The 24,281-nt window shown below is 37.2% G+C and overlaps 3 protein-coding genes and 1 long non-coding RNA gene across 4 annotated transcripts; 3 read left to right on the top strand and 1 right to left on the bottom strand.

Annotated features, from left to right (window-relative positions):
* The first annotated feature begins 508 nt into the window (after nucleotides 1–508).
* LOC113062090 (peptidyl-prolyl cis-trans isomerase FKBP9-like) lies at nucleotides 509–5,643 on the top strand. Its single transcript, XM_026231645.1, has 10 exons — nucleotides 509–918; nucleotides 1,981–2,126; nucleotides 2,732–2,921; nucleotides 3,525–3,670; nucleotides 3,752–3,941; nucleotides 4,024–4,169; nucleotides 4,244–4,430; nucleotides 4,554–4,699; nucleotides 4,912–5,075; nucleotides 5,169–5,643. Exons 1-10 carry the CDS (start codon nucleotides 716–718, stop codon nucleotides 5,346–5,348), a joined length of 1,698 nt encoding a protein of 565 aa, XP_026087430.1. The 5' UTR covers nucleotides 509–715; the 3' UTR covers nucleotides 5,349–5,643.
* Nucleotides 5,644–7,890: 2,247 nt separating this feature from the next.
* On the top strand, nucleotides 7,891–14,560 carry LOC113062087 (counting factor associated protein D). The gene is made up of 7 exons (XM_026231643.1): nucleotides 7,891–7,953; nucleotides 12,058–12,117; nucleotides 12,195–12,287; nucleotides 12,378–12,550; nucleotides 12,641–12,890; nucleotides 13,915–14,110; nucleotides 14,210–14,560. Exons 1-7 carry the CDS (start codon nucleotides 7,929–7,931, stop codon nucleotides 14,349–14,351), a joined length of 939 nt encoding a protein of 312 aa, XP_026087428.1. The 5' UTR covers nucleotides 7,891–7,928; the 3' UTR covers nucleotides 14,352–14,560.
* Nucleotides 14,561–14,676: 116 nt separating this feature from the next.
* LOC113062088 (uncharacterized) lies at nucleotides 14,677–17,576 on the bottom strand. The gene is made up of 3 exons (XR_003278502.1): nucleotides 17,339–17,576; nucleotides 15,117–15,118; nucleotides 14,677–14,816 (listed from the first exon to the last, which is right to left on the bottom strand). It is a non-coding gene; the product is annotated as an uncharacterized LOC113062088 (long non-coding RNA).
* A 3,301-nt stretch (nucleotides 17,577–20,877) lies between these two features.
* On the top strand, nucleotides 20,878–22,310 carry LOC113061924 (counting factor associated protein D-like). Its single transcript, XM_026231437.1, has 3 exons — nucleotides 20,878–21,172; nucleotides 21,854–22,049; nucleotides 22,154–22,310. The coding sequence occupies exons 1-3, from the start codon at nucleotides 20,878–20,880 to the stop codon at nucleotides 22,293–22,295; spliced, it is 633 nt and encodes a 210-aa protein (XP_026087222.1). The 3' UTR covers nucleotides 22,296–22,310.
* Nucleotides 22,311–24,281: the final 1,971 nt, after the last annotated feature.

Raw genomic sequence — 24,281 nt, 5'->3', positions numbered from 1 at the left:
GTTAATACTGTCTTGATTTGTGAACATTTAACATGGTTGCTGTAAATAGTTATATAACGGGTTGCAAAACGGATGAATTCCAGTTTTTCCCTTTAAAATTTTTCTGTCCAAATTCTATCCAAGGAAGCATGTAAAATATGTAATTATATAGATACATAATAACAATATCTGGCGTGTATATGTCAATTGAATCTATTCTAACATCACTCAAATTACAAAAGTATAGCAAACTATTGTTTTATTCATTAAAAGGAAACTAAAATGAATTAATGCATTCGGGTGTAAGAATAATTAGTAATAATATATAATAAATGCATTTATCAAAACGTACTTCTCTATAATAAGGAGACATATGATGATCTGATATAATAAATATAAAGTTAAAAAGTCCTGTTGCATTGCTCGGTGGGCTTCGATAATTACACGCTCATAAACCCCCATCATAAATAGAAAGCGAGCCGCCCCTCTCTGTGCCACGTAGAAAGAATTCCAGCCTCCAGGCCTGTATTTCCGCATTTTCCCTGCAAAACGGAGCCCTTTCCTGCGTATACTCCATGTAAAGTGACACCGGAGCCGTAGGAAGTTGTTAGAGGGGGTTTCAGAATCCGTCCACCACGTCTACAAACTTCCCTTCTCAACTCCAGTGATCGGTTTGAGGAAACTCTGCTGCAGCGCCCGAAAGCAGCAACGAGCCTTTGCAAAACACGAACTGAAGATGATACAGTTATTGGTACAGATGATTCTGCTGGCTGTCCTAGTGACATTCGTGGCGTGCAACCCGCAACCGTTACCGTTAGACGACATCGTGATAGAGAAGACGTTCACCCCGGAGCGCTGCGATCGGATGGTCAAGTCAGGAGACTTTGTTCGGTATCATTACATCGGCATGTTTCCTGATGGAAAGAAGTTTGACTCTAGGTTAGTGCAAAATGCATTTTTGATTTCGATTGTTCATCTTCTCACCTGGCTTGAAGCCAATTGCGTTTGTAGAGTTCACAGTCTGTTGAGCTCACAGCCACGCAGACAGAGATGGGCCTTGCTCCGTTATCATAAACATTTACTGCTGTAAAAGCACATTATATTCATAAAAAACAACCAAGTTAACATTTTGTAGATTTTCATTTGGAATGATTGCATGGGTGAGTGAATGAATAGCTTACATGAACGAGTGAAGAAGTGAATGCATGAATGCATGAATGAATGAAGTATGAATGGCTGAAATTTTCATAAATGAAAGGAAACCTTTATCAACTTTTTTTTTAAAGAACTATGTTAATATTTTTTTGCCTTCTAAAATTTTGAATATCGAAGTTTATTAAATAAAAATAAAAATACAATAAAATACTTTTTTAATCTTTCTACTTCAAAGTTTCATATTTAATTTAGTGTGTTACTGGCTGTTTGTAAGTATTTGCACAATTTACTAGCAGTTTGTGAGTGAAAATTATTTTACCAAAAAATAGTTTTCAGTACAGATTTAATTGATATTTTTTTTTAAGTAAAATGTAAAAATTTAATTGCATTATTTTTTTTTAAATATATTATTGCACTAACCCTTTTAATTTTAATTGAATTTTATTTCTTATGAAGAAAGAAATCTTCTTTTTAAAGACATTTACATGAGATGCAAACTGTGTGAGATAATATTAGAGAATGTATCTCAAATTAAGTTTATCGTTCAATTGTTCCATTGGCAAATAGTTAAATTAAAAATACTTTTTTGAGGTATGGAGGTCACTCGATTTTGATTTACCATGTGCTTTAATATGTTCCATGATTCACAAATAAGGTAAGGTAATTTAATTTAATTGTTGGCCAATTAATATATTACAAAACGTTGCTTCTCAAAAATAAAAATAATAATGAATTAAATAAATAAAAAAGAATAAAAAATCAAATTTTGAGTATGTTTTTACTGAAAAAAAATATGAAGAAAATTATTTTTGCAATGTAAATGTTTGTTGATTTGTGTGTTTGCAGTTATGACCGTGGCAACACTTATAATGTGTTTGTTGGTCAGAAGCAGTTGATCGCTGGAATGGACAAAGCTTTAGTGGGCATGTGTGTTAATGAACGATGGATGATCAAAATCCCTCCACATCTTGCCTACGGAAAAGACGGTTATGGTAAAAACACAGCTCTCTGTTTACCAATCCATGCATGAATGTCTATCAGTGTAGGCGCCATCAGCTCATTTAAAATGAAATAGGCACATACCACTAGGTAGTATGCTAATGTGTGAAACTCACTGAGGCCTACAATGCCCATGATCCTCCTGAACTCCTGCTGAGTCAGAGGAGCATGCATGGCATCTCCATTTGGTGAGAGAGGAGGGGGGTGGGGATTGAACAGAAGAATGTTGAGCCGTGTCCACTTGTCAGAACTAGTTAGAATATAGTGTGTGTCTGCCCGATTCAGCTGCAGGAAAAACAAACAGATGTGTATAGTTCACTGCAGATACATACAACAGACTTACATCATAAGTAATCTCAGACACATTCATCTCATGATCAGCTCTTTCAGTGAAATACACTTCCCTTGCACATTTTTACTGTGGTGAGTTGAGCAAACAACAGCTAATAATGCTGCCTTTATAGTAAATACAAACAATAAAGCATTTATTATCCTTTAGAGTAGCTGGTTTTAATCAGGCTTCAGTGGGCAGATTTTAAAGCTCCCGAGCTGGTTTGGGGTTTTTTTCTCACAGTATTTTTATGTAATTCCTTGTCAGGTGACATCATCCCCGCAGATTCCATCCTTCACTTTGATGTGTTGATGTTGGACATTTGGAACAAAGAGGACAAGGTGCAGATAAAGACCTACCACAAGCCAGAGAGCTGTGTCCGCACTGTACAAGTGTCTGATTATGTCCGTTACCACTACAATGGTACTCTGCTCGATGGCACGCTATTCGACTCCAGGTAAGATGAGTCATGTGGACCTCAAAAATAGATAGATATTGTTAGTAACTCACATTTAATATTGAATAACTTTTATTAAAAAAAATGTCTATCCCAACAACAATAGTTCAACAGCCGCTGTTACAATAGCGAGGGAATGATCAGATGTTTATGAACAAATCAGTTAGCCCAATGATTCAATGACTCCTTCAGTTGAAGTTATATTAATCAACGTTTATAACAAGTCATTGTTCAAGGCGTTCACATGTCGCCACCTACTGGTGTAACCATGTAACATCTAGGAAGAGCAACAAAAAAAGTCCTATCACTAATGATATCCTGTAACAGAGGTTTATTTGTTTATTAAAAAATACAAACTATTACATTAAAATAAAAATAGGATTAAAATAAATAAATAGGTTAAAGTAGATTACAATAAATATATTTAAAAAATAGATTAAAATAACACTTACATCTAACAGTAATATTCAGAGTATAAAAAATAATAATATAAGTTAGGAACAAGATTTATTTATTATAAAAAAAATTTATAGAATTAAAAGTGCACATTTTTCTGAATTTTATGCATTTCCCGATGAGTAATTCTGAATCTTTCATTTGCAGTCACACACGTATGCGCACCTATGACACTTACGTGGGGATTGGCTGGCTCATTGCGGGAATGGACCAGGGGCTTTTGGGAATGTGTGTGGGAGAAAAACGCATCATCACCATGCCACCTTTCCTTGGCTATGGAGAGAATGGGGATGGTGAGAGTCATTTTATTAGTAATATATACTAACGGTGCAAGCAACAATATCATTACAACATCCAGTTATCTCCGCTCACAGGAAGTGACATCCCCGGTCAAGCCTCTCTGGTGTTTGATGTGATTCTGCTGGACCTTCATAACCCCAAAGATGAAATCACAGTACAAGTGCAAAGCCTTCCAGATCCCTGTCCACGCAAGAGTGAAGTAGGAGACTTCATGCGTTACCATTATAATGGATCCCTGCTGGACGGCACATTCTTTGACTCTAGGTAAAAGCCCTCGATTTGAACAGAAACTGTTTTTAAAGTGATATACAGTGAACTTATGCTTTCATTTGTGTTTATGTTTCAGTTATTCAAGGAATCGCACATATGACACTTACATCGGTAAAGGCTATGTGATCGCAGGAATGGACCAAGGACTCCTGGGGGTGTGTGTTGGAGAGCACAGGAGGATTGTTATCCCACCTCACCTGGCATATGGAGAAGAGGGAACAGGTGTGTGCTAATCAGTCCTTTTATAGTCAAAATAACATTGTCTTTGTATTAATCTCTTCTATCTCCTCATACAGGAACTAAGATCCCTGGCTCAGCTGTGCTGGTATTTGATGTCCACATTATTGATTTCCATAACCCATCTGATATAGTTGAGGTCACCGGTGTGAAGCCAGAGAATTGCACCCACAATGCAAAACGTGGGGACTTTGTCAAATACCACTACAACGCCACTCTTATGGATGGCACTCACATCGGCTCCACGTGCGTTGCAATCATACATTTGTGTATCATGTTGTTTTGGCATGTAGTCTAACTTAACATTATAAGTATTTGATCAGTTTCTAACTAATTGGTGTTTTCCACTGCGTCTGTGTGTATCTGCAGGCACACCTTTGGTAAGACATACGATGTGGTTCTGGGGGCCGGACAGGTGGTCATAGGCATGGAACAAGGGCTTATAGGAATGTGTGTTGGAGAGAAGCGCAAGCTAGTCATTCCACCTCACCTTGCCTACGGAGAGAGGGGAGTAGGTAAGACATCCTCTCCCAAACACACACACTTTAATATATATGAATATTCATTTGAAAGATTTAAATTAAATAATTATATAATGATATATACAGAGTTGGGTATAACGCGTTACAAAGTAACATGTAACTGACCACATGTAGTCATATAAATGTAGTTCAAACCTCCATATTTCCAACCAAAAAGAGATAATTAAGTACTATTTCTTGCTCAGATGGCGAGGTCCCTGGCAGTGCTGTGCTGGTGTTCGATGTTGAGTTGGTGGACCTGGAGGACGGTCTTCCTGAAGGCTACATGTTTGTGTGGAACGGCGATGTCTCACCCAACCTATTCAGTGAGATGGACAAGAACAAAGACGCACAAGTGGACACTACAGAGGTATGTTGTTTTATACCACGAGTGCGTGCTTAGCAATACATCACCAAAATGTTTATTAAGTTAATTGCTCCACTGTCTGTCTCTTCCTTACAGTTTTCAGATTACATCCTGCAGCAGGTAGAAGAGGGCAAAGGTCGCCTGGCTCCAGGTTTTGAGCCGCAGCGCATCATACAGAACATGTACGATAACCAGGATCGCAACAAGGATGGAAAAATCACAGAAGATGAGTTTAAACTCAAGGCAGATGAAGCAGGCCCTCATGATGAGTTATGAGGCTGGACTCAGGGATTAAGGGTTTTGATTGGTCGTCTTGTGGTTGAGTATTATTAATGGGAAGGGCATAAAGATACTGAATTTTTAAGTGGAGTGTAACTCAGTGATGTTGTTTATTTTAGATGTTTGTCTGAGAGGTGTGTGCATGTATGAGTGTGCATAACTGTGTTTATATATGATTTTTTTTTTTTGTACGGGTCTTTGAATGTTTGTAGGAGTCTGGAGAGATACAAATGTGCAAAACATTGCTTTGTAAAAAAAAAATCCCTTAAATAAACACATTCCAATCCCCAAAGTATCATTTCACTATTTTACTAAATCATAATTTTATTAGTACCTGGAAAAAATTGCTTTTCACAAGTCATGTGCATAGTACTATGACTGATGTTCTTTTACCTCAAGTGTTTCTTCAACTTAATCAAAGTCAATAGAAGTTAGGTAAAGACTTATAGCTTCCTCTTAAAGGGGAACATCTGCAAAACAACATTTGTTACATAATTTAAGGTTTTAGCTTGTGGATTGACAAAATGCTACATGGTGATATTGATGAACTTTTGAACTTTAAATGTCTTCTTCATGATTGAGCAAGTCCACATGTTTCTGATAATGTTCTTTCAGACTTAGCAAATAGGAATAACACTAAACAGTCACTACATGGCTCAATGAACAATGCTTAAGTATAAAACGAGTGTCTGTGTCTTTCTGTTTTTATAATCCTTTGAACGTATATGTCAGTGTGTTAAGTAGGTGTGGAATGATAGAGACTCCAAAGCGGCGGCATTGACTGTATTTTAAAAAGTGAGAAATGCTATTACTATCACTACATTACATCACATACAGTCCACATCGTCACACACCAAAATCCATTTAATTGTGAAAAAAAAGTAGTCATGTGCCTCCAAAATACATGAATTTTTTTTTTTGAAAAGCGATAAACCTGTATGTTCAAATACACCCTGCTGACAAGAGAAAGATAAAATTTTGGTCTGTAAAGAAATATTCTAGATTGGGTAAACAAAAACTCATGTTTTTAATTAAAGTAAAACAAATCTTCAAAAAAGCATTAGAAATGTTGTAATCTCTAATGATGTCATTAATGTAACAGCACTTGTTCTTGTGGAATCATTAACAATAAAAATGAAATATCAAAGAGTATCAGTGGGCTGTTCATATGCCTATGTCGTTTAAACAGTCTGTGTATTATTATGATGATACATACAAATCATGTGAATGAGAAACAGGAAATTTCATATATGTTTAAAATGCTGTTTAAAAATGTAATATGGTTGAAAACTCTCTGGGTCTCATTCTCTAGTTTTGTACTCAAGTATATGTGCATAAAGCATCTGTATGAACAAGTTAGCATGCAGATCATGGTTCATTAATATGTATGAAAACAGTAATCTTGAATGTTTTTTTTTTCTCTGTGCAGAGATCACTTGTAATCAATTATTAGTCTAAAATATGATCCACTGTCCCATTCCTGTGGTAACTCTTGAACAAAAATCCAGCACAAGACACATCTCAAAGGTCAACTTACATTTTAGATTATATTATTTATAGGCTATTTATAGATTATCATAAGCTTGTGAAATACGTGCTACTGTATGTGAGACATTTCTAATGTTCTTGCTTTGAACAGAATAATGCAGCAGAAGAACAATATCTTAAAGGTAGAATAAAATATGACAGTTGTCCAAATATACATTCAATTATTCTGAACTCTACTCTTCTCACTTCACTTTTCCATTGCACCCCAGAAAGTGTGGGAGAGAGAATACATAATCAAACTTACAGTATTTCACTCAACTATGAAATGTTGCCTGTAACAGTACAAAGTGCGGAGACTGGACCTCCAGGCGTGTGTGCTGAGTATGTCAATGTGGCACATGGAGAAAATGAGGAGGAACCTCATCCTGGGGGAGGTGGAAGTGAGGCTAGGTCAGTGATAATCTGATCTGTGTAGTCAACTAAACCTGTGATAGTCAGATTTTCATCATGAGTCTTTCTCTTAATGTACTGTAGGTTAAGTTAAGTCCAGATGACATTATCAACAGAGCAACCATTCTGTTCTCAATTAAGTTTGTACCTCCAGGTTCAGAGGATGAGTCTGAACAGGCACTTCATATTTACAATCTCTATATCTGCATTTATATGCAGGACGATTGATAAATTACATGTGGCTCATTATCAGTCTATCTTTGACGAGGTATCTCTGCTGATATAAAATATAAATAGAATTTTTTTTTTTTTTTGGAAACACAAGTCTGCAAGTCAAAGCACTTTAAGTCTGCATGGTTGAAATCCCCAGCTATGATGAGAAAAGCATCGCATTAGTAAAAAAAAATATATATATATATTATGTCAAGTCGTTGTTTATTGTATGTATACAAAATAAATAAAATAAAATATATATAAAATAATAGAGACATTCTTGTAATATATATTAAATGTTATTGCATTTATTGTCTTCTTTCTTTAACTTGCCTATATTTTTTCCGCCACGGCAGTATTCAGCTTTACTTCCCATATCCCATTACAGTTTCGTTTCCCCATTGGGCGTGCCTGTACATTTCGAGCATGGCGGAGAAGAGAACCAGTGACTGTAAGGTTTCATTTATTTTACTCATCTCCTCTACATTGCTTTCTCTTGACTTTACAGTTTTGTATTACGTATATCAATAACGATTTGATGCGTATTGTATGTATATTGTATGAAACGTCAGCAAGTTATGGTTTAGAGGATGAAGTCAGCGCAGTGAATGTTTTTTGCCACTAAATCTGACGCTCCATTTTATTCAAAGTTCGACGGATATTGACTAAATATTTCATAAACATTTTGGCTTTAATAAGATAGCACTTAAACGAAATGAGTTCGTTAGGACTGAGGTGGAAAGTAGGATATTTCCCATAATATCCTATAACTTGGTGTGAAGTGCATCTTTTAATCCATCTATATAAATATATATATTCATAAGCTATTTAGGAGATATATTTTCATCTGGAATATTGTCAGGGAAAAAATCAAACAGACCTTATTATAGTTAGATAAACAGCAGGTTACTCGACCGCACCCCGTGATCGGTTGACACATTTTTGACACAATCGGTTGACACATTCCCTGTAACACTAGATCATTCAAGTAGGGGAGAGCGGGGTCGAAGGTAACGTAGGACGAAAGTAACGAAGTGATTTTCTCCGAGCCTCTTTCTGCATTTGCATTCCCAGCTATGACAGCATATTCAGCATTCAATCCTTGACGGAGCTGAGATATATTATGTGATTTCCTCATCGTTTCCCGAAGTTAGGTCCATAAAACTGTTTTTGAGTACAAAAAGTAAATTATTGAAGCGGTAATTTTTTTATTAGTTGTGTTGTTTTTTCTTGTTTCATGTGTCAAAGTAATGATCAATCTACAGGTTATTTAGTGCTTTAACACAGATTTTTTCAGTATAAAATTAAATCAAGTTTAAATGTCAGGAGTTCCTGTCGGGACAAAAGTAACAGTTGTTACTTTTGTCCCGCTACAGTGATAAAAAGTATTTATTTTGTTCCAGTGCAAATTCATTGTGAATTGTTCCATTGCAAATTCATTGTGAATTTCTGTGTCTTGCATCATTTCTTACAAATATTTGTAGATGCTACATCACATTTATATTTAGGTTTTAGCCATATCTTAGCCTTTACACCTCCACCTGTGAATTTGCAGTGTTTCCAGATGTTTTAATGCACATTTTCAATTCATGCATAAAAACAACTGGATGGAAACATAAATAGGCCTACTGTTACATTATGTTTAGAGTTTTTTTTTATTATGCTAATGTGATTAAATTTTTATATTGTGCATTCTGTAGAATATTTTTTTTATTATATAAAAATACGTTGAAATTTACAATAACAAAATACAGTCAGGATTTAAGACATCTGATGAGACTTAAATTCAAATTTAAAATGAAAATATGAAAATGTAATTTAATAATTTTTTTGCAAAGATAAAGGACAAAATATTTTTGCAGTTATATATTAACAAGGTCACAAGCAGGTATACTTAAGAAAAATAAGACTAACAGAAATTTTTTTAGCTTATATTGTTGTGTTACTTTTGACCCACCTGTGTGTTACTTTCGTCCCATCCGATGGGGTCGAAAGTAACAATGTTCAACTTATGTTCAAAGTGAAATTATACTGAAGTCTTTCTACATTTCTACAAAATACCACCTGGTATTGTTAGACCACACTTCTGAGTTACTGGCCACAGCAGAAATATATCTATGTATACAACATTATCTTTTAAAATGAAGTTTTTCTGAAAAATGTTACTTTCGCCCCTGCTTTCCCCTAACCTACTAAGTGCCTATACGTACACTTTGAGGAATCTTTTGTGCCTACGTACACTTTGAGGATTAAATCTGTGGAGCATTTTATCAATGAGACCCCCGGACAACAAAATCAGTCATAAGGAACATTTTTTTTAATTGATATTTAAATCTGAATCATCTGAAAGTTGAATAAATAAGCTTTCCATTGATGTATGGTTTGTTAGGATAGGACGGTATTTGGCTAAGATACAAGTATTTGAAAATCTGGAATCTGAGAGAGCAAAAAAATCTAAATAATGAGAAAACTGCATTTAAAGTTGTCCAAATGAGGTCCTTAGCAATACATGTTACTAATTATAATATAGCCTATTTACGGTAGGAAATTTACAAAATGTATTCATGGAACATGATCTTTACTTAATATCTTAATGATTTTTGGCTTAAAAGAAATATCAATAATTTTGACCCATGTATTTTTGGCTATTGCTATAAATTTACCCATGCTACTTATGACTGGTTTTGTGGTCTTGGGTCACATATATCTGCTTAATTACACAGTAGGCCTACATCCCAGTCCATTTAGTCAGTGTCAGTGAGTCAGTGTACCTGCTGTTTAGTTTTCACATTGCACATTTTTTATTTCGTTTTGTAAAACTGTCAATATGATTTAAGTGAAATATATTTAGTGTATATGCCTATATTCCTCTTTATGTAAGCCTATAGGGGTTAATTTTTTTTTTTTTTATAAAGTATAACAAAAAATGACAAGTTTACAGTACAAATTGGCATACAATTTAAATTCAGAAACATCAATTTTAACAGGGACTAAGGTTTATACAAAAAAAAAAAAAAAAAAAAAAAATCTAAGGGGTGGTGCATTGCCATTGCGACTTACCTATGATGAGATAACAGCTGAGCGACATTTCACTTGTTGGCTTCAGCATCACATTTGCATATGCCGTGGTACTGGAATTCATGATTGGTTCGCATCAAATTTCACATATTAAATGGAACGATAAAATAACGTTATTACGCGGTTAATTTGCCATTTCAAATTTTTTTTTGTTTGTTTACGGTTTTCGTTTTCGTACCTTGAACCGGTTCAGAGCCCTGCTGGAAACTGCATCCTCTTTGTCTCGAGTCCAGAAAACAATTGACTGACATAGACAGGTTCCCCATATATAAGGTGTGGTTGGGGGGTTACCTGGGGGATTAATAGATGAATAAAAGGGAGTTTGAGGTGGACTGCCACAAAATTAAGGATCTGATAGTGACATTGAAAGGGCTGCTAAATTTGAGAGCAAATAACAATTGTTCAAATTGGAGCAGAATGGAATGTTCTTGGAAGAAAGCCACACTTTTTGACCCATTACGTAAACAGGAGACTTGGCGATCCTCCTCCAGACTAGGGAACCTAAACTGCACTCAAACGGAGAGAGGCCTGTGGACAACACTGGCAATGAGTTATGTGCAAACTCAACCCATGAGAGTTACTGACACCAAACATCGCAACACTCGCTCCAAGTCTTGGTTAGCCCACTTAGTGTGGCCGTTGCTCTGTGGATGGAAACCAGAGGAAAGACTGACACTCGCCCCCAGCAATTTTTTACAGAATTTTGAAAAAAATTGGGGTCCTCTGTCAGAGATCATGTCTGTTGGCCATAAATGCAAAAGGCGTGATCAATGACAGTACAAATAAACAACCCAGTGGTCAAACGGACAGAGGCGTTATCCCTTGCAAGGCTGTAAAATGGCTAATCATAAATCTTACTCGGTAGTATGCACTGCCACATATTCTAATTATAGTAATGCCATTAAAGATATCATTAAGAAACTACTCTCTAGTGATTTGGTGGGCAAATTTTTTTTTGCAGATCTGCCCCTTTTTTCTCATGACTTTGTTAGTCAGATCAGATACTTATGTCTCAATGTATCTCTTACGGTAGTTTAAAGTTAATTTAATTCTTAAAAGTTCTAATGGCTTTTGCATATTTCAATCAATAATCCAAGCATTGGAGTACTTTTTAAAGCATGGCTACATATTAGAAGTGTATTTGCTTAGGGGTGTCACAAGCAGGGGGAACGATGGACTGGTGCAAACACTAACATTAGACCTCTTATTAATTTTCTTGTTTGTTTCGGGACTTTTTTCTAGACAGAGTAGAGCTTATTAATAGTGAATGTATGACTGGTTTCTTTAGATTATACTATGTGGCTTCTTCTAGCTGGGATCGTGCTGCTGGTGTGTGCTGCAGGTAAAGTGTTGTCTATTTAAAAGAGAAAACTGCACACAACAGGAAGGAAATGCAGAAGTATATTTTGCTATGTGTTTTAGTTAGAAAGAAGTTGATTAAATGAATTGTGTGATTTCTATTTATTTTCTTTCTAAGATGCCACACCAGTTGGCGGCAGAACAGTTCCCGATTTTGGAAAGATGTATCATGTCAAAGGTATTGTTGTCTAATTACATACAGTACATCTCAGTACAGGAGAGTTCATTTTACAGTTGCATATCACTTTTATGTAGGTGAACTCTCTCTGCCACATTCTGAGCTAAAAGAACCTTTTGAAGCTTGGTACGACCTTGAAAGGAACAGAAGTCGAATCGACTATCATAATGGTCAGTGATCTTCTCATGATAAAGTCATACAGTATTGAAATCAAAATATATTTTGTATGTAGTTTCTCATCATTGATGCGGTCTATACAGGCAAAGTGTGTACCTATCTGATTGGAAATGACTTGGACTATGGTGCCATTTATGAGATCACACCAGTCACCAATGAAACCGAAATCCAAGCTATTAAGTTTTTCCAGCTTACCGGTACCAAGGAGAATCCAATACGTCCACAGGCAGCACTGCCTGATCTGCAGGGTTTTGAAGTATGTACTACTTAATGGCCTAGTAAACATTAAAATTTAAATATAATGAAATCATGTCATTCAAACCTAAATGACTTTCTTCTGTTGCAGTTTGAGAAGATGGAGAATTATAAAGATGTACTGTGTGAGGTCTGGAAAAAAGTGACACAGGTTGGCCATAAGAAGAACACGTATCGTCTGTGGGTCACACGTCCAGAAGGAAGTGATTCTCCAGCCACCCCACACTGCTTTGAGATGGTGGGCTTCAACACTCTTTTGGAGTCCCACAATGACAAATACACTATTGACTACAGTGATTTCAGCCCACAAACTGAGTCTGACATTTTCACACCACCTGAAGGTAACTGGAAAACAAACATTCAGTGAAATGCTTTTGGCTAACCACACACATTTCAAGATTTTAACTACATTCAAACTATTGGGGTGTATAGCCTAATTTGAGGCTTTTCACAAATTTAATTTATTTAAATGCTCATGATTGAGATGGAGCAACCCCAAACTCAAACATGTTTAATATTTATTACTCTATGGATCACGCTGCCTCTGACATGATACCTGCGATAGCCAATGAGAGTGAGCAAGCAGAGTCACCTACTGGTTGTTGTGTGTTCCATAGCTAAAATTTGCCAAGGCAAAAACATGCCACGAAAGTAGAGTACTGAGAAGAACATCACTCATGTTCTTTTTTTTTTCTATTTTGTTTTTTGTTGTACAACAGAACATATGCCAGAAGAGCTAGCTGACAGCCTCAGTTGTCCCACATCTTTCTTCTCTAGTAACGTTTGATCTCACAAGTGTCTTTGAGATTTTGTGTCACAGTGAAATCATTAGTTATTTTAAAATAAACCAATTGAAATTGTAGCCTAGTTTGTGCAGTACATTTATTTAAAATTGAATGTTAAAAGTTCATATTGCTCATGTTCTATTCTGTATTGTTAATATAAATCATACACTCTCCGAATAAAAAGGTTCCATTTTATGCATGCAACAGTATATTACTGGCAGTCCCTTATGACAATGAACCATGGTAAAGTGAACATAGTTTAACTATAGTATTTTTAGATTTCCTTGATTACCACTACAGTAAACATATTATAACCATGTGTAAACAAATATATAACCTAATAAGTTGCAATTAAGGCGTATTGAATGTTAAAATGCATTCCAAAAATAAAGTTAAGTAGGTATTGTTACCCATTGTACTCATAATAATTAAATACATTTCAGAATCTAAAAGTTCAGTTTAGAAGTATCGTATCAGTATCGATATTGCCCATACTGACCATTAAAAGTATCGGTATCATATCAAAAACAAAATATGTGCTATCGCCCATCTCTTATTCACAGAGGTATTATGTGTTTAGGAATGACCTGGGGAGAATTTCCGGATCCTGTTGAGGAGCATCAAATATTGGCCAACCCCCTTCAAGACTATGTCAACACCTCCCCTGTTAGCCACGCCCACCATCTGTTTGGCCCCTTTAAGGAGAAGTTTGATCGTCAGTATGAAAGTGAGAAGGAGCACGAGGAGCGTGAGAACTACTTTATACATTCTCTTCGGTGAGGAAAATCAACAAATATTGCAATCTATTATAGTACACAATATGTGAACTTGTCTAATTTTAGATGCATTTTTTTTTGCATCCTCTTCCTCCTCAGGTTTGTGCACTCTATGAACAGAGCTGGTCTTACATACAGTCTAGGTATCAATGACTTCTCTGATTGGTCAAAAGCAGAGTTGGCCAGGATGACAGGAGGTTTACGGATTCCAGATCAGCAAATGGATGATACAGAATATTAGTTTGTCATGCAAATGTAACAGGGTGTTGGGGGTTCTTATAATCTGCATAAAACAAGTTGAAATCATCTTTTCTTCCCTCTAACTATTTTGGTTGGGACTTTTTTGTTTTCCATTCAGAAATTGATTGGATCATTGTTATCTGCTAGTGCTATGAGCTCATGTTACTGGTTTCAGCAGACAAAAACTCAATAAAACAGTTTTGAAATCTGTGAGTTGTGAAAATGTATGTGATTAAGGACAGTAAAATTGGGCATTCATTATTACAACAACGTGCACATTAAAGCTGGAAAAAACACAGATGTAGCCTAATCAAAGTAGAAGATTTGTTCCGCTATGGCAGTATCAAACATTTCTGGATTATTTCCCATCTCCCATTATAGTTTCGTTTTCCCACTGGGTGTGCCTCTACATTTCAAGCATGGTTGAGAAGAGAGTGTAATGTTTCATTTTGTTTACCCATCACATCTATATTGCTTTCTCTTGCCTTTACGGTCATGTTTTACGTATATAAATAACCACCTGATGCTTATTGTATATTACGAAGTGAAAATAGCATTTATTTGACCGAAACGATGATAATTAGGGGGGAGGCAGCCGACTCATCTGTAACTGGTGTGAAGTGCATCTATTTATGCATCTGTATAAATGTACTATGTTTATCCACCTTTTCCTTCAATGCAGAAGTAAGCCTATGGGTGAGAGTACCATAAATAACGAGGAGAATAACAATGTGCAGTAAATGGTAAAACTGTTTGCACTACAAACCACTTTGTTCATAATTAAGATAATGGGCCCTATCTTGCACCCAGCGCAATTGACTTTGTACACCGACGCATGTGTCATTCCTATTTTGCACCTGCGCAAAGCGCGCTTTTCCCTCCACAGAAGCACGTCGCTAAACTAGTGAATGAACTTGCGCTCCCTGGGCGGTTCAGCGCAAAAAAGGAGGCGTGTTCCGGCGCAAACAATCCCTGGTGCTATTTTGCTGTTCCATTAAACAATTGCGCCACTGACCAGAAAAAACCTAGTCTAAAGTCAGTGGCGCGTTGCGCTTTGTTTCTTATGCTATTTTAAGGGCGCATGCTTGACCATAATGTATAGCGTGCACAACGCGCATACACTTTGCTCATGTAATCTACACAGATGCAACAGTTATTTTTGCAAATCATAAATTGTTACACTTAAAAAAATATTAACACATGAGATGACGGAAATCATTGTGGTGTGCCACGAAGATGTGAAAAAATAGGCATAAATCTAGCTTACAAATTATTCAGGCTAATTGTAGTAATTAAGGATCAGACCTGTTTGCCCAATAGTGGCAAGACATATATGTATATAAGGACATCTGACAAATTGGTTTGTCCGTCAAGAACCAGGGAAAAAAAACGATGAAACAGTTGTGGCTATTTCCTCCCACGCCTGTTTAACCGACGCTATTTTGGGTGGGTTTCTCCCATCCCCATACAACACAATTTCTCTGTCTTTCACTGCTCTTACATGAACATCAGTCTCCTCGGCTGTGAACCGCTCCTGGCGTGCGCCTGGTAAATACGCCATAATAATAGCAATCCATAATGGAACTTGCGCACCTGCTTTTAAAGGGAATGTTGGATGACGCTCTGATTGGTTTATTTCACGTTACGCCCAAACCACACCTATGAATAATGAAGCTACTTCAGACCAACCCATTTTAGATTTGCGCCGGGCGCAAGAGCCATTTATTCCGCCGGGAAAATAGCAACAGCGCCGAGACCCGCCCACAAAGTTACTTGCGCTTTGCGCTTTGACACTTGCGTTTCAGATCGTTAAAATAGGGCCCAATACATTACAATAATATAATAAGACACCAATTTTCAATATCAAGCAGCAAAACAAACTTTTTTAAGTTAAAAATAGCTGAATGGAGTGGACGCAGATGAGACTGTAAGCCATACCCATAGAATTTAAAAATGGGCGCGTGACTTAAATGTTTGGTACATTTCCTGTAATGTTTTAAACTTAAGATCATCCAGGTAAACAAGAGTATACGTTTTTTCTTAGTTACAGAAAAACTGATTAAATAAATTGTGTGAGCTCTGTGTTTTTTCCAAAATCCAGTTGTGTTAGAACAGACCTGGAGGGCAAAATCAGTCATAAGGGTCCATTGTGAATAAATGAGCTTATCAATGATGTATGGTTTGTTAGGATAGGACAATATTTGGCTGAGATTCAACTATTTTAATCTGGAATCTAAATATTGAGAAAACTGCCTTTAAAGTTGTCCCAATTATGTCCTTAGCAATACATGTTACTAATGATAATATATTTTTATATATATTAACAAAATATCTTCATGGAACATGATCTTTACTTTATATCGTAATGATTTTTGGCATAAGAGAAAATTCTATAATTTTGACCCATACAATGTATTTTTGGCTATTGCTACAAATTTACCCGTGCTACTTATGACTGGTTTTGTGGTCCTGGGTCACATATATCTGCCTAATTGCACAGTAGGCCTACATCCCAGTCAATTTACACAACTACACCAGACAGACAGAGTGAGTCGGTGTACCTGCGAAACATGACAGTCACAGTACCCTCCTCCTAGGAGCGCTTCCAGAAGATCTAACCTGTTGATTGTAATTATCAATAAGGGGGTGATTATGACTATCGCGACACAGGGAGAGAGAGATCCAAAAGCAGGTATGTTTTTGGGGTAATCCAAATCGTGGTCGAAACAAGCCAAGGTCAAAACCAAACAAGCAGTCCAAAACAAACAAACAAATAAACAAAAAGAGGGAACAGGAAAGGGAAAGGAACTCGGAGGACGAGAAGGCAGGGATGAATCTCTGAAGACTAGAAGGCTGGAAACACGAAAGGTAAGGACTCCATCCAGACAACATCAAAAGACTGGTAAATATAGGGAGGCTAATGACAATTAAGTGAAGGCACCTGGTGCAATTAGCAGGAGTGCAATTACTGTGATGAAAGGACAAGACCAGTGGAATTCTAGTGCATACGGTGAAGTGCCTAAGGGGAAGTGAGCCCACTAGTGGACACCCAGAGAAACAGAGAGACAGCGTGACAGTGATCCAATATGTCCCTATCAGGAACCCAGCTTCTCTCCTCTGGAACACAACCTTCCAGGTCCACCAGGTAACTGGAAACCGCATCCTCTCTGTCTCAAGTCCAGAATGCGATTTAACCGAAATAGACAGGTTCCCCATCTATGGGGTGTGGTTGGGGTGAATCTTTGGAATCGGGGAAGGCTTTGACCGGTGTCTCGAGGGCCCTCCTCCAGGTGTGACGGCACCTCTGGATGAAGGTGTGAGCAGACTCCAGACTAGGAAAAATAGGTGGCTGGTAACCTAAACTGCACTCAAACAAAGAGAGGCCTGTGGACAACACTGGCAACGAGTTATGTGTGTACTCAACCCATGAGAGTTGCTGACTCCAGGAGGATGGATAGCCCGTGGCTCACCATTTTGTTGAGATATCTCATTCCGTCTTAGACCTACATTTTAAAGATATTGAAAAGTAGACACAGAATTTAGAACATTGACTTTTGCAAAAGGAATGTAGGTGGACACTCTCTTGGTATGAATGAAGATTTTTCTATTATATTGTGTTTTAAAATAATTAAATGATATATATGGGGGACTTAAAGAGTACTAGGGTTTGATGTTTATGGGTTGCATACACAAAAACTGATTTTAAGGACTATTGTTGGAGTCATGAGGTCATAATTGGTGTAGATGTATATTTGTTGATATAGTTGCATATGGATCATTTGGGATGACATATAAATGTATTTGCTGTATTTTGTTATAGATTTTTATATATATATATATATATATATATATATATACATATACATATATACACACACACATATATATGTATATATAATTTGTGTGTGTGTGTGTTTGTTTAAAAGATCTTCATGATACAACTTAAAATTTGAGAAACAGATCAGTGCTGTTGTGCAACCCAACCCAACCCAACCTGTGTTGTAAAGTCATGCTTTTTTCAGCTTCACCAACTCTCTGAAGTGAAACCGTTTTTAACTCAGAGTAATCTTCAAATAGTGACTCACGCATTCGTAACATCACGACTAGACTACTGTAATTCACTTTACTTTGGTCTATCTCAGTCTTCTCTCTCTCGCCTACAGCTAGTGCAAAACCTAGCAGCTAGACTACTCACTGGGACACGCAAGTATGAGTCGATCACCCCTATCTTATTCAAACTCCATTGGCTACCTGTTAAATTTAGAATTGATTTTAAAATGTTACTTTTTGTGTATAAAGCTCTTAACAATTTGGCCCCTCACTACCTGACTGATCTGCTCTGTCCGTACACTCCTTCTCGTACTTTGAGATCCAGCGATCACTGTCTTCTCATCGTGCCTAGATCCAGGCTTAAAAAACGAGGTGACCGCGCTTTTGCGACTGCAGGCCCAAAACTTTGGAACAGTCTGCCTCTCTATATCAGACTGGCTCCTTCAGTTTCCATCTTCAAATCTTCTTTAAAGACTTTTTTGTTTTCTCTTGCTTTTGATGCTCATTTATTCTGATATGATTACTGCTTATTTTTTCTTTTTGTTTTATTTATTTAGTTTTTTTTTTTTCAGTTGTTTCTTTTGTCCGGTACTGCTCTGCATTTTATTCTCTGCCATGTACAGCACTTTGGTCAGCCTTGGTTGTTTTTAAATGTGCTTTATAAATAAATATTGTATTGTATTGTACTAGGGGTATTACGGTAATACATTTGATCTTGACACAGACACTTTGATCTTCTAAGACATACAACTGACACACAGTGCATTAACATACAGACATCTGTTCCCACATCTCACTGAGAGAAAATACGGGAAAACTCCTCTCACATATAAACTGGTTCCCCCTCATCCCCTTCCTTCCCCTCACCCATCCTTCCCTTCACCCAGCTCACTCAGAATGGTCAATAGCAGAATATAATATCCTACATGAATGCAAGTGATATTTACAATCATGTTTGGTGTCATTTGAATTGTCTCAGGGCGACTGATAAAATGGTCTCAATTTGACAAGAAATAGACTAAAAGGTTATTGTCAAGATCCGGTCAATGAATGTCCATTAATTCATCACCAGAGGTCATCATCCGCAACACAGACTCTCACACTACAGAGTACACCCTGGACTACATTTCCCATGCTCCACTGCACCAATCACATTCACCTGATAACTATCACACACAGTTGCTACCAATCACACACACACAGCACAATCATCAGACACGCTTTATTGTTTAAGTTGTGACTTAGTGGTTAGAAAGTTTGACGCCTAACCCTAAGGTTGTGGGTTCGAGTCTCGGGCAAGCAATACCACGACTGAGGTGCCCTTGAGCAAGGCATCGAACCCCCAACTGCTCTCTGGGCGCCGCAGCATAAATTGCTGCCCACTGCTCCAGGTGTGTGTTCACAGTGTGTGTGTGTGTGTTCACTGCTGTGGGTGTGCACTTTGGATGGGTTAAATGCAGAGCATGAATTCTCACTATGGGTCACCATACTTGGCTGTATGTCACGTCACCCTAGGAAAAACAAAACAACAAAAAAAGCATTGGACTTCCTCTCACACAGCTAAGAGTTAAGAGAGATTTTGCTCACAGCAGAGTGTGTGCCATTTCCCAGTCTCTTTCATGCAAAATGCCCTTCGTTTCACGAGGTGATAACTCTAGATGGTAACACTTTAGAATAAGGTTCCATCAGTTAATGTTAGTTAATGTATTAATTAACATGAACAAACAATGAATAATACATTTATTACTGTATTTATTCATCTTCGTTAATGTTAGTTAATGAAAATACAGTTATTCATTGTTAGTTCATGGTAATTCACAGTGCATTAACTAATGTTAACAAGCACAACTTTTGATTTGAATAATGCATTAGTAAATGTTGAAATTAACATGAACTAAGACTTATAAATGCTGTAGAAGGATTGTTCTTGCTTAGTTCATGTTAATCGAAGTAGTTAACTAACATTAACTAATGGAACCTTATTCTAAAGTGTTACCCTCTACATGATCAATGCAAAGTCCAATTGTTCCTATCTCCATCTTTGGGGATGTTTGTCTCGGTCTGAGGTACCTCCAAGGCAATGTTGCAAGAGGATCAGGGCTTAAAAGCCTTATTAAGTTTCATCTTTGAGAATTTAATGTCTTGTATTGATTTTATATCTTTGAATTGGCTATGTAATGGCATAATAAATATTTACCTAACTGTTAATAATTTGTAACATTTTGATTCTATTCTGTCTTACTCTGAAATTATTTTCTCAAGTAGATTATGTGAAGGCGTATGTTTCCGCTAATCTGCATCTAGGGTTAAGTGCATACTAGATCTCAGGTTAAATGAAGCATGGGGCAAATTAGGTGAGATTATAGATTTCTGACTAACCCCTTGACAATGGGGCCACTCTTGACCAAGAAGAACATAAAAAAATATTTTATTTTATAAAAATTATTTAATATTATTATTTTTAAAATTTAAATATCATGAAATCAGGTCATTCAAACCTAAATGACTTTCTTCTGTTGCAGTTTAAGAAGATGGAAAATTATAAAGATGTACTGTGTGAGGTCTGGAAAAAAGTCACACAGGTTGGCCATAAGAAGAACACGTATTGTCTGTGGGTCACACGTCCAGAAGGAAGTGATTCTCCAGCCACCCCACACCGCTTTGTGATGGTGGGCTTCAACACTCTTTTGGAGTCCCACAATGACAAATACACTATTGACTACAGTGACTTCAGCCCACAAACTGAGTCTGACATTTTCATACCACCTGAAGGTAACTGGAAAACAATCATTCAGTGAAATGCTTTTAGCTGATCCCACACATTTCAAGATTGAGGCAGATTTTAAGATGATTTGAACCCCCAAACTATTGGAGGTGAGTGGGGGGGGGGCATGTTTTTTCTTGTTTTTCCTCTGTTGTGTGGTGCCATTACATTTATTTAACTGCTCCTGATCGAGACGAAGCATCAACAAACTCAAATCATAAATTTCTAAATATTCATGACTCTTGATCGCCCCGCCCTGCCTCTGCCATGATACCCATGATAGCCAATGAGTGTGAGCAAGGCTCACCTACCCAGTGTTTTGTGCTTCTAGCTAAAACTTGGCAGCCACAAACATGCCAGGAAAGTATTATTCCACATCCATATTCTTTTTTTTTCTATTTAGTTTTTTTGCTCTACAACAGAACGCGTGTCAGGAGAGCCAGCTGACAGCATCAATTGTCCTACATGTGTCTTTCTTCTATAGCCACCTTTCATCTCACAAGTCTCTGTGAGATTTTGTGTTACTGTGAAATCGTTCTTACAATTAACAAGTGTGTGGTCTTGCAGTCTGGCCAACTCATCTAGTGTGCACGTTTACAGGATAATAAGGCTAACAATTAGCCTTTGTCTGCTTCTTTTACACTTACAGATCATCCAATCAGAAATTCACAGAGGTATTATGTGTTTAGGAATGACCTGGGGAGAGTTTCCTGATTCTGTTGAGGAGCATCAAATATTGGCCAACCCCCTTCAAGACTATGTCAGCACCTCCCCTGTTAGCCACGCCCACCGTCTGTTTGGCCCCTTTAAGGAGAAGTTTGATCGTCAGTATGAAAGTGAGAAGGAGCACGAGGAGTGTGAGAACTACTTTATACATTCTCTTCGGTGAGGAAAAATCAAATATTGCAGTGTAGAAGTAGTAAACAATATGTGAACTTGTCAAATTTAAAATGTGCATGTTTTCTCCTTTCCATCCTCTTCCTCCTCAGGTTTGTGCACTCTATGAACAGAGCTGGTCTTACATACAGTCTAGGTATCAATGACTTCTCTGATTGGTCAAAAGCAGAGTTGGCCAGGATGACCGGAGGTTTAAGGATTCCAGATCAGCAAAAGGATGATACAGAATATTAGTTTGTCATGCAAATGTAATGAGGGAAAAATTTATACGTTTTCTCAAAATCTGCATAAAATTAGAAGTTGAAATCATCTTTTCTACCGTGTTCCCAACTGTTTAGGTTAGGACTTTATTTTGTCCATCATAAATTGATTGGATCAATGGATTGTTGTTATTTGCTATTGCTATGATCTCATGTTACTAGTTTCAGCAGACAAAAACTCAATAAAACAGTTTTGAAATATAATTAATATATTAAAATATAATTAATATAATTAATTAATTAATATATTCATTTGAATAATTCCCTTAGCGCTATTTTACAACCTCCCAGCCTTTCTGTCCTGTTTCAACTCAAAACTACTCTGCTGTGTGCACCTGAGACTGTTAATGAAAACTGTGCTTTATGCTGGACCATATTCATTTATCACCAGTTGTTCAAATCGCAGTAATCTAATATGGTTTTAATGATAATAACGGTAATAGTGTGGGGAATTCTATCATAATTTATCGTCAAACCGGTAATGGTTACATCCCTACTGCATTATCTAATCTACTGGGAAGGATATGGCCTAGAGCCCCCTTCCTCAAATCTTACCCTGGAGGTCCAATGCCCTGCAGAGTTTAGCTCCAACCCTGGTCAAAGTCACCTGCCTGTGATTTTCTAATGATCCCAAAGACATTGATTGGCATTGATTAGCATGCTCAGGTGTGTTTGATTAGGGTTAGATCTAAACTCTGCTGGAAAGTGGATCTCGAGGTCCAGATTTGAGGAACCCTGGCCTAGAGGAAAGGTCCTGGTCATGCCCATCCAAATCGACCCACACCTCGTTCCCGTGGAAGGCCTCGGCGTAGATCTACCCCCTCGCTTCCGGAGCCACTCACAGGGGAAGTGCTCTGTCTTGAATCAGACCGATGGTCACCATTGGGCACCCTCACCCAAGTATTATTAACCTTCACCCTGGATTCCATTTCCCATAACCCTGTACTGGACTGATTACCTGCACAGGTGTTGCTCATTACTGGCCTGTTTAATCAGCATTCTCACTCACACTCACTGTAAAGTCTTGTTTTGCCCCGGCTTACATTTCAGAGTATTTTCCCTTCCATTCTGAGTTTATTCCTTTACATGACCCTGGACAGTTTGTTTCTCTGTCTTCTGCCCTTGTTATCTTGCCTTCTGGAACTCTGATTGTTTGCTGGTTGCCCTGACTTCTGTCTGGTATAGTTTCTGTTCCCGTCTTGCCGCTGACATTCCTGCCACTGTTGATTAACTATTGCCTGTTGTTGACCTTTATTTAATCAATAAAGTGCTGCAAATGGATCCACATGCTTCAGACCGGTCATTACACATACATTTACACAAAATGACCATCAACTTTCAGACACCATTTATATTTTTTAGCTCAGCTGTCAGGAATGGAACACATCTGTTCCTGCGTTAGCACATCACACGCATGCACCGTGGTCTCTTGTGAAGGCATGGTGGAGACTGACACAGATCAGAAGAAATTGTTGAATGAGGTCATTATTTTTGTTTTCTTTGTGCACAAAGTATTCTCATAGCTTCATAACATTACGGTTGAACCACTGATTTCACTAGAGCCCAACCAATATTTTTTTTTTGGGGGGGGGGGATGAGGGGAGGGGGCAACACCGATAATAGGTAATAAAAAAATCATTGCAGATATTGATTATATCGGCCAATATTCTTTTTGTATAATATACTTGTTTAACGGATCACAAATCTCACAGTTTTTGACCCATGGATCGGATAATTTTTCGGATCAGCAAGAAAAGAAAAATATTTCAATTTAACTTGCTTTTTATTAATTAAAGCAAGTACTTATTTGATCCCACAGCAAATCCAACTAGATTAACTATAAGAAAGTTTAAACATGATTAAAGAGACAAGTGAACAGCCAGTAAAAATAAGTAAAAATACACAAATTAGAAGCATAAATACAACACAATATGTTACAAATAAAATAAGGTTGGTAGTA

The sequence above is a fragment of the Carassius auratus genome, chromosome 44, assembly GCF_003368295.1.
Source record: "Carassius auratus strain Wakin chromosome 44, ASM336829v1, whole genome shotgun sequence".
Lineage (NCBI taxonomy): Eukaryota > Metazoa > Chordata > Actinopteri > Cypriniformes > Cyprinidae > Carassius > Carassius auratus.
The sequence above is the reverse complement of the archived record's forward strand: the minus strand, read 5'-3'. Positions and strand labels throughout refer to the sequence as shown.

Coding starts and splice junctions, on each gene's coding strand:
- LOC113062090 (XM_026231645.1), top strand. CDS start 716: ATGATACAGTTATTGGTACAGATGATTCTGCTGGCTGTCCTAGTGACA. Junction 3,942..4,023: donor GGCACATTCTTTGACTCTAG/GTAAAAGCCCTC, acceptor TTTATGTTTCAG/TTATTCAAGGAATCGCACAT. Junction 4,431..4,553: donor GGCACTCACATCGGCTCCAC/GTGCGTTGCAAT, acceptor GTGTATCTGCAG/GCACACCTTTGGTAAGACAT.
- LOC113062087 (XM_026231643.1), top strand. CDS start 7,929: ATGGCGGAGAAGAGAACCAGTGACT. Junction 12,288..12,377: donor TCGAATCGACTATCATAATG/GTCAGTGATCTT, acceptor CGGTCTATACAG/GCAAAGTGTGTACCTATCTG. Junction 12,891..13,914: donor CATTTTCACACCACCTGAAG/GTAACTGGAAAA, acceptor TTATGTGTTTAG/GAATGACCTGGGGAGAATTT.
- LOC113061924 (XM_026231437.1), top strand. CDS start 20,878: ATGAAATCAGGTCATTCAAACCTAAATGACTTTCTTCTGTTGCAGTTT. Junction 21,173..21,853: donor CATTTTCATACCACCTGAAG/GTAACTGGAAAA, acceptor TTATGTGTTTAG/GAATGACCTGGGGAGAGTTT. Junction 22,050..22,153: donor TACTTTATACATTCTCTTCG/GTGAGGAAAAAT, acceptor CTTCCTCCTCAG/GTTTGTGCACTCTATGAACA.